Source organism: Dermacentor variabilis, unplaced genomic scaffold, assembly GCF_050947875.1.
Source record: "Dermacentor variabilis isolate Ectoservices unplaced genomic scaffold, ASM5094787v1 scaffold_12, whole genome shotgun sequence".
Taxonomy (NCBI): domain Eukaryota; kingdom Metazoa; phylum Arthropoda; class Arachnida; order Ixodida; family Ixodidae; genus Dermacentor; species Dermacentor variabilis.
Genome location: NW_027460280.1, coordinates 55,101,819 through 55,116,286, shown reverse-complemented (window position 1 = coordinate 55,116,286; position 14,468 = coordinate 55,101,819). Strand labels below are relative to the sequence as shown.

The 14,468-nt window shown below is 47.6% G+C and overlaps 2 protein-coding genes across 2 annotated transcripts; both read right to left on the bottom strand.

The window, feature by feature from the left end:
- Positions 1–247: 247 nt before the first annotated feature.
- LOC142565964 (uncharacterized) lies at positions 248–1,329 on the bottom strand. The gene is made up of 2 exons (XM_075676597.1): positions 1,024–1,329; positions 248–939 (listed from the first exon to the last, which is right to left on the bottom strand). The coding sequence occupies exons 1-2, from the start codon at positions 1,179–1,181 to the stop codon at positions 690–692; spliced, it is 408 nt and encodes a 135-aa protein (XP_075532712.1). The 5' UTR covers positions 1,182–1,329; the 3' UTR covers positions 248–689.
- Positions 1,330–12,516: 11,187 nt separating this feature from the next.
- On the bottom strand, positions 12,517–13,002 carry LOC142565826 (uncharacterized). Its single transcript, XM_075676372.1, has one exon. It carries the CDS (start codon positions 13,000–13,002, stop codon positions 12,517–12,519), a length of 486 nt encoding a protein of 161 aa, XP_075532487.1.
- Positions 13,003–14,468: the final 1,466 nt, after the last annotated feature.

The following is a 14,468-nucleotide window of genomic DNA, read 5'->3' as shown; positions in this document are numbered from 1 at the left end:
CTAAATGCTGTATAGCTTATTTGTGGTTTGTAGAAGAATGAAAGGGCGGCGGAAGGTCTGGCCTGGCCGATGACCGAGACGTGAACATCTGCCAGTAGAGGCAGCAGGTGGAATAAATGTGGGCATTGAGAGACTCGTACACAGAGCGAAGCCGATATGCCATATGCATGATCGAGTCGCTACATGAATGTAAGTTCTGATGTCCATGATTTTCTAAGGATTCAATAGGCTGTCGATAAGCAGACAGACGCTTGCAGCTCTTTGGTGGGCATAGACCACTGAATGGAACCCTGCATTGGGCACGATGATTTCAGCGATGAGTTAACGAGATGTTCAGTTCAATTAAGGTCAACGTCACAGCAGCAACATCAATCAGTTATGAGCATCGAATGTATTGTTTTATTCCATCAGATCAGTTTGAGAACAACTTATTACGAAGCGGGTATATATACTCTGTTAATGAGACGACGTGCACATGTGCCATGCAGACGTCTCGTCGCCCGTTCCACGACCGGCGGTCTCCATCGCGAGAAACGTGTTCGCTGCAAGTAGCGATGCGGGGGCGCCAACAAACAGTCACAGCCAGTTATGCACCGACACGGAGTCTTGAGAAGCAGGATCCACAACTCCTGCTGCTGACCGTTATCCCTATAGTCGCCCTCACGAACAGTATGTACAGATTGCCGCACTCACTCGAGCTGAGCCAGCAAGTGGTTGAGGCACTGGCACAAGTCGTGTCTGGCCCCGAGGACGTCGCTGTTTCGCCGTTTTGAGAAGCAGACTCCACAATGGTTTCTGTTGGCCGCCAGCGCTGGATTTCGCCACCACGAACGCCATGTACAGGAATCCCGTACATGGGTGAGCTGCGTCAGTAAGTTGGTGAAGCGCAGACGCAGCTCGACATGGCTGCCACGAACGCCGAGGTAGTGCACAGTGGATCTGCGGACGGATCGACGAGTAGTAAGGCCCATCGCAGATGCTCGAGGCCTTCCCGACTCGTCATGAAGAAGAGTGTTGTCGTACCTGGTGCGCCTGTGCAGCTGCTCCCGCAACACCGACATGTCGTGCCGTTTGGCGATGTTCAGGCGTTGCGTATTCTCTCGCCTTGGCACGGTAAATTTTGCCTGTGTTGATCGCGTGATGGCCATGTGGGCTTGAATCAGGGAGACCTGGTTCGGCATGATGGCTGTAGACTTAGGTGTAGAGCCTAGATATTAGGAGCACATCTGAGGGTTTGGCCAAAACAATGGTTGCTTCTACCTTGCTTGTTCCTTTGCTTCGAATGAGGAATGGCGACGTATACTTCGTCTTCGTCTTCTTCTCAGAACGAGCAAGAGCCGCACGAGGCCATGCGGCTGCACTTCTTTTTTCCTCTTGTGGCGGCGCGTGTTCTGCTGAAGACAGTTTTGCTGCGCCTATGGAAAATTGGCTCCGAATATTGTTGCAGAAACCAAAGCATTTTGTGTTTATTAGCGCTGTCTCCCTCGACATAATGTCATTACCTGCACAGTGCACGGTGTCTGCTTTTTTTCCCGTTGACGTCATAATGATATGATGACGCGACAGTGATCATGTTGCCATAGGTGTTTGGTGGTGGGCCACATTTGTGGCTGACGCTTGAGTACTTCATGCTGACTTGAACTCATGGTCAGTTCTCTTTGGTCAGAATTCGTAGTTACAAAATTGACTCACGAACAAAGTTTCGCGAAAGGTAAGTTTAAACACGTAAGTTCATTCACAAGGAGAAAGACGTCGTAAGAGCTTCTTCGTTGTTATGTTTGCATGTCGCCGCAACTAGAAGAGCGGTGGCTGCCGGGCGATGCGAGAATTAACAGCGGTGACGAAGCTCCAATATTTTTTGTGTGTAGAGGTAAACGTTCGCGCAAGTTGATTCCCAACACCAAAATGGTCACAAGGGCAGCGTGCCTTCGAGAAAATTGCAAGATAGGTCCGGACCGCTCTTGCAAGCAACACGAAGGTGTCATAGCTAGTGCTGGGCGCGGGACGAGGCCGTAATATCGAGCCACCGGTAGTGCACTTCGCAAATGAAACTGCTATGTGCATGCGTCAATACATGGACGTTGTTCACGTTGCTGAATGATTTTTAAGTACTTGCGCGATGCTGCATGTATTACGCACGGATTTGATATAACGACCAAATATTCGCATTTTTTTTTTCAGCTTACTTAAAGCAGTGTTACAGAGATTCACTTTTTTTGGGCATGTGTAACGGGGGCCCGCGCCGTGTTTGCGGCAACTTTTGAATGTATTCTATACGTCGCTGATCACGTTAAGAAGGGGAATGGTTCAACGAGCATGTTTGCGTTGTGCTTCTTGAAACTGTAGACAGACCGCGGTTGCGCTGTTTTAATAAAGGAACCAACGAAAAAGCCTTTCAGATATATGATTGGACAACAAGTATCTGGAAGGCTTCGGATATATTTAATTTACCAGAACGTCACGAGTGGCGCAAAATGAGAGTCGATTTATCGTGTACACTCCCGATTACGAGAGGCGCGCGCGTGCACCTGGGCTCCAATAAATGAGCACGCCGTAAAGTCGGGCTCCTTATTGGCACCCAGTGTATACACCAGAAGTCGTGTGACTGAAGAAAATACTTCGGAGGCAAATCTACGGATTTATTGTGGGGTTTCATTATAACGTCCCGAAACTGGCACAGTGGCTTATGAGGGACATCGTGTATATGGAACATGACTCTGGATTGATTTTGACCACCAGGGGTTCCATTAAAGTGCACAAGTACACTACAGCGTGTCCGGTAACACATTGCCGGCACGTATTGTTTAGGATGTACCGTGCACTTTCATGCTAAACCTTTAGCTTGAAACAAATCACTTCCGGTCTCAGATCTGGAATAATTCAATTGCTCGGTTTCGAGTTTCTACAGCAGTAAACCTTGGTCCCGGGCTCACGAGTATATAGTGCAACCCAAAGGCTGTAGTTGCTGCAAGCGCCACCATTTTGCCCGACAGTTTCATCGGTAACTACTGCTTCCTTTTGCTGATGTAAATAATTGACACGCGTTCTTGTTATGTGAATTTCTTGGTCTACAAAAAATAATAATAATAAGGCAATGAACGTGTGTTTGTTTACACGGTGGCTGATTAAACGCGTACAAAGCTTTTATTATTTAGAGTTGGTCAGGGGAGTATCTTTTTCATGCATACGCGGTAACTTTTTTTTCGTACACGCCAAGCCAGCCAAGTGTGCCTACGACATGTAGAGGTACGAGAATGTACTATATGGGCACAGAGTTAACCCGACGTGGGGGAGAGAAATAAACTTTATTGTGAGACCAGGCTTCTTGAGCCCAAAGGTGGGTGGCCTCCTCAGTCCAGGTAGCCATGGCTCGCTGCCGCCGCCCGAGCCCTGTTTACCAACCGTGGGTTTTGAATATTTGGCAGCGGTCGCTTCCGTTATTTGCGCAATTGTTAGCGTGTATAATGAGTGTGTATGTGACGTACTTTTTTTCAATCTATAGTGCTTGCGTCGTCCTCAAAAGGCGCCAAGAGCAGTACTATTCATTCGGATGAATATAAATATAGGATGAACTTGAAAAAATGGGGCACCAGCGAAACACAAAGGACGCGCACACAAGGAAAAGGCAATATAGGATGTCTGCCATATGGCGAAATGTGGTTTTGCGTGATTTAAACACTGAAATCTGCAAACGGATTTGCTTTATACATATTGAGTTCCGATCTCGGCCGCACCCACTGCATTCCAGTCAAGGGTGAATTAAAAAGGAACGAAAAAAGTCTTGGTTCGGGTGCAATTTAAACAGCCCCAGGTGGTCAAGCCCTGGTCATAGCCCCACGTGTTGGTTCTGAACGTTAAACTCCATCAATGAAACAACCTTCTGAGGCTTTTAAACAGACACGACTACATCGCACTTCATTTTTTCCTTGTTCAGCTACATGTGAGGAAACTTAGGTATTAATCAAGGCGAGATGAGTATTTAAGTGGGGCTGCACATCCTATATATATAACAATAAATTGTAACGAAATGCTTGAAAGGCAATACGGGCTGTTTCCAATTGATGCCAAGAACGGAACGCAACGTCGTGGTATATATAGTATACAAAACATGGCCAACGAAAGCTACAGTAACCTCTAATCACATTAAATGCGCGATAACACTATATAATATGTGTTTTCATTGCACTCGAACTATGCTCACCAACTGTCATGTATAGTATGCGCTTGATCTTCGAACCAATTGGCAGGCCTTAATTACCATAGAATATGCTGATATCTTGGCCAATAGGTTTATGCAACGCGAGTCAACGATGGCGCGCTTATGAGTTATATTCGAGCTGGATATGTTATAGTTGCATGTATATAGTACCATTTTCTCCTCTCTCTGATACTGAGCGTCGCGGTAAGTTTATCGAGAAATTGCGGCACTATTGTTACAACGGTGACGTGCTGCAGACCAAGACCGCCAACAAACACTTAGAACGATTTACCACCGCCTCTGGGAGTATGGCTGCACCTACTGTCTCTTGTGCCCTCGGTTTGGCGGCTATATACCACACGGAGAACAGACATGCGCGCGGGCGTCAGCGATGGCCGCCGGAAGGGGCCGAGCAACCAACGGGATTCTTTACGTCGGGTGGTCGACAGGCGCCAGACGCGCATATATAACGCTAGCTCGCAATGCCACGTGACTACGCTTCGTTTCTTTTTTTTTCTTCTTCCCCGTGTTATTTCTTTCACACGTGCGCTTTTCCCCTCGCCCTGAAACGCAGACCAGCAGGTTATTGTGCATGCACCGTTGTCATCACACTTCCTCCTTGGCATGTGAAACTCGTGTCGGAGAATGCCGTATATGCACAAAGAAAACCTTTGTGAGTACGACTACGGAAGCTTTATTATTACTATTATCATTACTATTATTATTATCATTGCCATTAGTAGTAGTAGTACTGTAAGTTGTGTGAACGCCGCGCGACACGGCCCTGCCATAAAGGCAGTAACAGTAGCGTTGATCAAATACGCAAGTGTCCTGCTTGTTCGTACGCGGCAGAACACGTGTGCAAAAAAAAAAAAAAAACCTCAACAAACCAGCCGCTGTAATTTAGTAGCTATGGCGCTGGGAGGTCGGGGGCGCGATCGCGGCCGCGGTGGCTGCGCATTCCGATTGGCGGAATTCGAAAACACTGTATTGTAGTTAGATTTATGTGTGTGTTATAAGAAGCTACGGGTGGTCAATATTATTGCCAAGTCCCCGACCAAAGCGTGCCTCATAATCAGATCGCGCGCGGTTTCGGGACGTAAAACCCTCATCTTTCTTTTTTTAACATAGTGTTCGCTGCCTTTCCTTTATTTATGTAATGTGTCGCGAGTTTGAACGTGTGAATTCCGGGAGAGATGTAACTAAGGTTGGTAATGAATGAGGTGGACACAAAAAAAAAAAAAAAAACGTGCCAAAAACACTTTCTGATTATGAGGCACGCCGCAGTGGAGGACTCCGAAAATTTCGACCACCTGGGGTTCTTTAACGTGCATCTAAATCGAAGCACACGGGTATTTTCGCCCCCATCGAAATGCAGCCGCCGCGGCTGGGATTCGATCCCGCGATCTCGTCCTCAGCAGCCCGACACCATAGCCACTGAGCAACCACGGCGGGTCGAGGTGGACTTTAAGAAGATGAAAGTAACGATCATCTAATATTAGCGCATGAAATGAGGGACGAACGTAATAGAAACACAAGCAGCGCTGTGTATGTCTGCTATGTTTGTCCCTCGTTTTACGCGCTGCTGTTAGAAAATCATGAATGACCAACCGGCCCGAATTTCCACTCCGATAAACTTAAGCTCACTTTTATTATTATTGTCGTGTTAACAAAGAGACATTGGTGACTAACAGGAGCGCTGTGACGCGATTCATGCTTCGCAACGTTCCTTTGTTCTTCTTTCTATTGTTAGCTCGTGTATTTACGTTAATGCCCCATTCGACTGTGATATATCAGTTAATTACAGAGCGGTTAATTTAAATTCTACCGCTCAGGTGGCACCAAATGGAAAACAGCAAATCCGTCTTCAGCAGTCCGTCTGCTCCTGACGTTATTATTTAATACATCGGCATAAAGGAGAAATGGCCTGGTAATGGTCAGAAACATCTAGAATCATACATTAGGAGCAACGCTTCTCTGCAATGCGCAACCAATGTCAATGATATAGACGCTCTAATTTAATTCCTTATAAAGCGCATAGAACGAACGTCATTTTCTGCCAAGCACAGTTTTCACACAACGTATACATAGTTCCAAGCAAACTTAGTTATTTTTCTTAGTGCTCCTGAGCACGAGGTCGCGGGTCCGATTCCCGGCCGCCGCGGCTTCATGCGTGCTTTCCGATGGGCGCGGAATACAAAAACCCTCGTATACCGAGCATTGGCTGCACGTTAAAGAATCCTATAGGTGGCCGAAATTAATCCCCAATCATCCACCTGCGGCGTCCGTCATGTGTCATAACCCTATATGCACTGTGAAATTTCGGGACGTTAAACATCAAAACTTATTTTAATTGTATGTTGGGGCGCTCAACACGAAAAACAAAATGATAAAGCGAAGTGAGAGCTCGCGGGTGAATTGTTCTCAAAGCAACCTCAAAGCTTTCAAGCAACTGACATGTATAAATGGTTGATTTGGCGACCGCCTTGAAATGACAAGGCGGACAGTGTAACCTGTTGGCGGCTGCTAAGAGCAATCGTAATCGTGCATATATATATATATATATATATATATATAGCTATACACATATATATATGTATAGTTTCATGCAGCAATTACTAGAGGGAGCTCTGACGCTGCGATCGTTCAGCGACCATGGGAAGGATGGGAAGTACACGGATTTGTCCAGTCTTCGTATACTTGTGGATTCGGACGTTCTTGTGGCTTTGTTTATTACGCTTTATCTGTCTTCATTTTCCTAAATTTCAAAGCGATCTATACTTTACTAAGTGCAGAATACTCCGCGAACACGCACAATCGCTATACTGTAAGTGCAGTGGCTCAACATGTCGAGGTGGTCAAATTGAAACGCGCCAAGCGTCTCATCACGCTGCAGCTTGCCCGCCAGAAATTCGTAAGGGCGTTCTATGTCGCTCGTCGATGCATACGTCCGTGGCGTAATACTTTCAATATCGGGATCCCGTGCTAGATGTCCTGTGTTCGAATCCCGCCGTCGGTCAATTTCGGTAATGTTTATTTATTTACTTATCACGCAACATTGTGTTGAAAATTTTACAAAGTCGCGAAGCCGTTTCAGTCCGGAAGGACGGAGTTTTGGGCAAACCCATCTAATTCCCTCGCTAGCTGAACCGGCCCCCCGTAGCAGCTCCTGCAGAAACTATAGCGCCAGAGTTCCCTCTAATTGTAAGACACTCTGGGCGGGCACTGCTCTATAGTTTACGGTGTCACGTGGTGTGGCTTCCTTTAGCCAACAACTGCACTGACGCCTGGTCACTTTTGCGCGGTCGTCAAGTGAACCATTAAGATAGAGATAGTTATCTAAAACCCGTTTTGAAGGCGCTGCGGAAGACGGGCGCCCGCCCACTTTGCGCGTTTTTTTTTTTTTCGTATTTCGCGCAACAACTTTAAAACAGGAGAAAAAAATAGAAAAGAAAGAAACACAGAGCTAACCAATGAGTGTCACATCTCAGCAAGTCTCCCCGGAAGCTATCGAATTGACTTCTGACAATCATACTCCAATGATTTCTGCCCAGTTTTATTTAACTAGCTTTCTCTGAAGAATCCTATATCGGACACAGCACACCGAGCAGCGAGAAAGTTGGAACAGCAAATAACGACAAGCAGCAAACTGTTTCTGTATATCGCACGTGACCCTTTCAGCGACTTATCTGTTGTCAATTTCACTTGCTCCAAGAACTTGTTCGTGCAAATTTGCTCGAAACAAGCATCAGTCTTACATCCTTTGGCCATTACAAGACTTGAAACAGCAGTTATAGAGAGACCGATGTGCGAGCATTTTCGAAATTACTCTTTTCTTTTTCTAAAAAAATAGACGCCCCATTCGTAAAATCGTAAAACGGGCCTAAATTCGTAAACTTCGCGAAAAAAAAATTGCGAGAGTTGGCATAGGCATGCTATCCATGTTTCGCAGGCGCGCATACCGGCGGGAGTGAACGCGAAAATGCGGCAAAATCAGGGGGTAAATTGGGTAAATTGTGCTACCGTCATCGCCACGAAATAGTTGACCTGCAAGTGCTTTCGCGCACTCACACGTTTTCTATTTTAGCGAAGCTTGAAGTAGGTTGTCGAATATGGTATCACTATCACTCGACTGGGCGGGATAAAGCGTATAATCGGATGATTCGGATAAATCCAAGCTTGAAGACTATGCTTGTTGCGTCATACGTCAGATGCGCAGCGCCGTATAAAGGCTTATGTTTGTACCCAAATTGTTATGTGAACGCATTTTCTTGCCGCGGAAGGAATTCAACTATTTTTATTACATAGTTGTCCACTGCCACTTCTTATAATTACAGAGATTAATCACAGACATTACGACGAATTATATTTTTCGTTCTACACTTCCGACATATTTTAGTTCGGAGCAGTTATCGAAAAAGTATCACATGAGCACTTAGCGTCCTGATGTAAGCAAATTTCCCACCGAATAAAATTTGCAAGTCTCGGAGGTGCCTTCTTACTATTCTCGAAATTGCTACCGTTATATGACACTTTCGTGACTTAGGAATTCCCGCGAAGCGGTACTTTCGCCTGTATGTAACAATACCGCAAACGATGGCATATTCGTATATTAGAGCACGAGTTCACCACATCCTGTAGCTAACTCTTATATATATATATATATATATATATATATATATATATATATATATATATATATATATATATATATATATATATATATATATATATATATATATATATATATATATATATCAGCGTTGTAATCTTCTGCCCTGCAGGCAGCTTCTGCATATAATCATCCCAAAATAGCTACACTTTTCTCCTACACTGCCGACATGTCATTTTCCTCTTCTTATGCATATGGTCGCTGCTTAGACTTCTTGAGATGAGGAGATAACATTTTTCAAAATTAATTTTTTTTTTCTTTTCAGGGGTTATCCATCTTAGGTCATACTTTAAGTGCTATGTACATAGCAGTCGTTCAATTTAACCTGTTTGACGATTAGACAAAATCTATGTGGCATTACAGCTTTGTAGTATTCTTTTAATTATTAATATGGCTAAAAGGAACCATAATTAAGTTTATCGTTAGCTTAGGTAGATATGGCAACAGCATAATTAGGCTAAGGCACTATAAATTGCAGTTTTTTGCTTTTTTATACTGTATGAGACGAATTAGAGGAATACCCTTGGTTTATCTCCCACCGCTTGCATATGTGCCAGTCTACAGTGACCGGCCAGGACATCAGGGCACCAATCAAACTTGATCCTAGAAGAGTTGATTGTTGGGCTAGTTGGTCGTCCATAATTGAAGTGTAACTTAGCGCGATAAAAAACACGGAAACATGAAAGGTGGACAAGGTCCTTGTCCACCTTTCTTGTTTCCGTGTTTTTTATCGCGCTAAGTTACTACTTCAAGCTTGATCAATAAGCTTGGCCAATCTCTCACAGTGAGCATGGTCCATTGAGGTGCCTTGGCTCACTACAACAACAGCAGTAGCGGCCGCAGTGTCATTTCTGTAATGAGAGTGAGTCTCCAGAACGTTTCGTTTTAACGTGTCGCCGGTTTTCACTTCAAAGGAAGATAATTTTGGTGGTTCTTTTTCAAAGGTTTGGCCTGAGTTTGACTCTTCAAGTGGTCCTTTCGTTTGGCTAGGATACATTTGGGACATCGTTCAGTAAAATCACCTGGCAGCCACCCGTTTGCACAGATTCGAAAGCGAGAAGGACACATTAAGTCTAAATGCTGTGTACATATGCAGTACTCTATCATAAAGCCGGTATTTTGTTCTCTCTCCCACACTTGACACGTAAATACTCTATATAAACAAAGAAAAAGAGAGAGAGGCATTGGTCTATTGTTTCTCGTCCATCATGCACGGATACCACGTAATTCTTACCGGTGCATTGTCGGACGATATAAATTCCGGCTCTAAAATGAAGCGCGGTTGTCCGCTGAACTGCTTGAAGTATAAGGCAAGTTTACCTGTATAGCCGGTGCAAGCAGCCGAGTGCGGTCTTTATAAAGCTGGATTCACACCACGAGGCGGATCGCCGGCTCAGTCCGAGGATGAGCACGACGTGGCTCACTGCCGCGGAATCACGTCGCAAGAAAGGAAGTCATGCACTGACGAGGCGCTTGCGGCATGATTCGTTGCAGCTCAGTCGGGCTACGCTTGTCAGCGGACTGATTGGGAGACCAGTCCCTTCCTGTGAATACAGCTTAAACCGCAAAATCCGAAAGGTGTGCAGAACCTTCCATCCCTGCGTGCTAAAGTTGCGCTGACTTGAAGGCCGTATTCTGATAGAAAGCAAAAATTGATCGCCTGTAGGCAGTGTGTCGGAATGGAACGAAAACAAAAAACGAAACAAAACGATATTTTCGACCGGAACGAAGACGTAACCGAAATGTTATTGATATATTTTTGGCTTCGGAGTGACACCGAAATGTTCTTGACCGGTTTTCGGTTCGAGGAGAAAGTCGGCAATCCGAAACGACCGACATCAGGCTACGTCCGAATTAGCGCGGACCTCAGGGGTCCGCTTAAGCGCGTATCTCAGGCAGGGATAGTGCGAGCGATAGCCGGTCGAGTGCTCCACTAATACATACAAGCCTGCCGCTCGGTGCACTAGCAGATCGGCATCGCAGCAAAACCCAGTGCTTGCAAGCTGAAGAGGTTATCGTTTCGTTTTCTACGGGTATACGAAGCTTTGTTACCGAAGTTCTATCGTGCGTTTATGTTCGTTTACCCCAGGTGGTCAAAATTTCCGGAGTCCTCCACTACGGCGTGCCTCATAATCAGAAAGTGGTTTTGGCACGTTATACCCCAAATATTATTATTATTATTATTAGTTTAAGTTCCGTTTTACCGGAACAGTGGTCTCGAATTTCGGCGAGTACGCTCGATGACGTGCTGTTTCGGGGATCGTGCTCAGTATCTTGACTCAAGGCACTGAAGATGATCTCAGAATTCATAATGAACTAATTTAGAAAAATCAATACTATGTGTTTATCGTTAATTTGCTTCGAAAAATTTTGCGTGCGAACCAAAACCGTTATGAAGCGTTACGGATCTTTTTTTTTTTTTTTTCGCTCCGAAGCCGAACGTAAACGCAACTTTTTTTCAGTGGAACGAAAAACATTTCGTTCCGACACCCTGCTTGTATAGGTATCTTTTTTTATCAGAAATTAACCGGATTGAAATGCTTTCACATTGAATAACGGTACGGTGGGTTTAAAGTAAAGGTTCCGCAAGCCTACATTCTTTGCAGAACAGTCAACGCTTCCAGTGCTCAAAATATCCAGCACAGTGTGCTTCAACTCGAGTCGTTAGCATCACAAGGGATAAACGGATCACGGTGCTTACGAGCGCTTTAGTTACGAAGCTGAGGTGATTTGCAGCGCATCCACACAAATGCGGAGGCTGTGCATAATCCCGTACAGCACCTTAGTCCGTTTACCTTTAGTGCCGGGTTTACGTCTTGTCACGGAAGTTTTGACAACGCGGATGCCATAAAAGAACCAAATGTCCTCGCAACCGATAATCGAAAAATCACGCTGTGCGCCCCTCTATACAAATTTGCGTGCGCACACGCAAATAAGAGGCTCAGCTTCCTTTTCCCGGCTTAAGTGTCCAATAAAGATTTTTGGAGCGTCTTTGCGTGTGCTTTGAAGCGACGGGTGTAGGTAAAACAAAAACAGCACAGCGAGACCAAGGCTACTTGCTCACGAAATTCTCAACTTGCTGCCGACACCATAAAATACGCGTTCGTCAATCAAGAATTTAAAATCATTACCGACGACGACTTGATAACCAAAACAAAGTAACGCTGAGAATTAAAGTATGGCCATGCGCCCGTGCAACGTCGGCGCCTAGGGTGAACGTGGCTGGTAGTGGTGCACAGTAGCGCATAGGTAGCTTACATATAGTCACGGGCTCGGAGCGCCTCCTCGAGTCAACGCCGGTGCGAGAAGGGTTCTGCGCCTCTTCACAGCCGAGCGTTGCAGAGAAGGCGCCCCGGGCACGGAACCGCGAAGAGGAGGCTGCGCCCAGGAAGCATCGACTCGGCGAACCGTGGACGCCAGCTGGGCGCAGAACTACCTGAGGGGGGCAGCACAAGAACTGGGGGAGATGCATGTATCAGCGTGGTTTATTTGGGCCGGGCGTATTTACACAGGAAGGGAAGGCATGGGTTAGCGGCCGCTCATATAGAAAACAGCGTCTCTAGGGCGCACTCTGCAGATATAGGCACATCTTATGTACAGGCTGAGTCTCTCTCTCGCTCTCACTCGGGGGGGGGGGGGGGGGGGGTCACAGCGGTGGCAGCTTGGAAGCGGCGTGGGCGAGCCTCTGCATGTCAAGATGCTGTTTGCGCCACTTGATGCGCCTGTTCTGGAACCACACCTTGACTTGGGCCTCCGTGAGTCGCAGTGAAGCGGCCAGGTACAGTCGTTCGGGTCCCACCATGTATTGCTGCTGCTGGAATTCGGCCTCGAGGCGCTCCAACTGCTCGGCGCTGAAGATGGTGCGCACACGCTTTGGCCGCGGCTCCGAGCTCTGGCGGCGGCCCCCGCCGCCGCCGTTGCAGGTGTCGGGCCTTCGGCGACTCTCGGCGCCGCCGCAGCTCTCGGAGCCGGAAGAAGGTGCGGGCGTGGATGAATCGGGTGATTCGGGTCCCAGGCCCAGCAGAGCCTCGATGCTGAAGGCGGCCCCGCGGGGCGTCAGGCCCGCGCTGAGCGGGCCCTGGTCGGACGGAGCCGCCGGCAGGGCGGTCGTTGCGGGCGTCTCGCTGTGCATATTCCAAGCTCTCTGCGACCACCTCTAGCGACCGGCACGTTTTTCTGCCGCTCGGAGACCCGGCCGCCAACCAATGACAGGCGGTGCCTGCATCACGTGGCCTCGCTCCGCCCATCGAGTGGCGCGCGCGTGCGCTCCCTCCGCGGCCCGGCGGGGCACCCTGCACGGCTGCTGCCCGCGGGCCTCCATGGCGTCGCGGAGCGACTCTCCGCTGGTCTTCTCTATCGGGAGGTATACTAATGAGCGGCGGCTGACTAAATGCGCGTTGCAAAAGGAAAGAGGGGGAAGGAAGGGCGCTCGGCAGCCCGCACCTGACCGCGTCGCGCGGCGCCTCAAAGACGTACGATGACCTCGGCGACCTTGGCGTCGTCGCCGCGTACGGGGCACAACCCGTTTACCTGGTCCGCTAATTGAGAACCCCATCAGCTGGCTCCATTACGGTATCGCAAAGAGGGAAGCCGCCCGATGCGGGGAGTGTGCTTGGGTCATTTGGGTGAATGGTTTTTTTGTTTTGTTTTGTTTTTGTTTTTTTCAGCGGTGTGGAGGAGTGCTCTGTGAGCCCTTTGCTTCTCGGGGACGCAGTTTCTTGACCCGCTTGCCCCCGCTTACCGGTTATGGTGCCCTATGGGGCGAAAAGGAGAGAGTTCTAACAGCGGGTAAATGCGCACGAGATCGATCGTGGACTGCCAAATATGCTAAGAGGTGCGGAAATAATCGAAGACATCAATAAATATGCGTTAGCAATGAAGGAGCCCTGCGCGGATTACATATGAACCAGAAGAATGGGGAACCGAGGGACTCGATATTAACAACCCCAAAAAGCCATGGTAAGCATAGGTGAAACGGAATATTTTTTTTTTATCGAACTGGTATAAATAATTAAGGATGACAGCTAATTTATTATAAACATCATATTTTCATCACCCGGAGTTGCTGTTTCGTCGATGCAGCCCGGTACCCCGTCGGAAAGGCGTTCGCTACAGTCAGCGCCGATCAAGTAGGGAAAATCTCGGCGGTCCGGAGGACGGCGGCCGAAGTTGCGGAACAGGCCGCAATAGCGTTGGCCCTGCTGGACGAAGGGAGAACGACGATATACAGCGACTCCAGATCACCGGTCCGAGAATTCGCCAAGTGCACCGTCTCGAAACGAGGTCTTGCGCATCCTACGGGACGAGGAAGTCAAGCAACACACGATCGTCTGGTTCCCCACTCACATGGCACAGATCAAGGGCGCCCCGTCTAACCTCAACGAGTCGGCCCACAGAGTTGCGCGAGGAGTCGTCGCATAGTTATCGGGTAGTTATCGCATAGTTATCGGGTGGCGCGGCGCTGAGGTTCCGGGCAATATAGGATCCCCCTTGCCTCGCGCAACGAACTCACAAAGTACTTTTATCTGGGGAGGCGGAAGTATCCTCAGTAAGCTGAACAGGCCTCAGGCATTGGCACTCAGACTCTTCCAAGTCGGG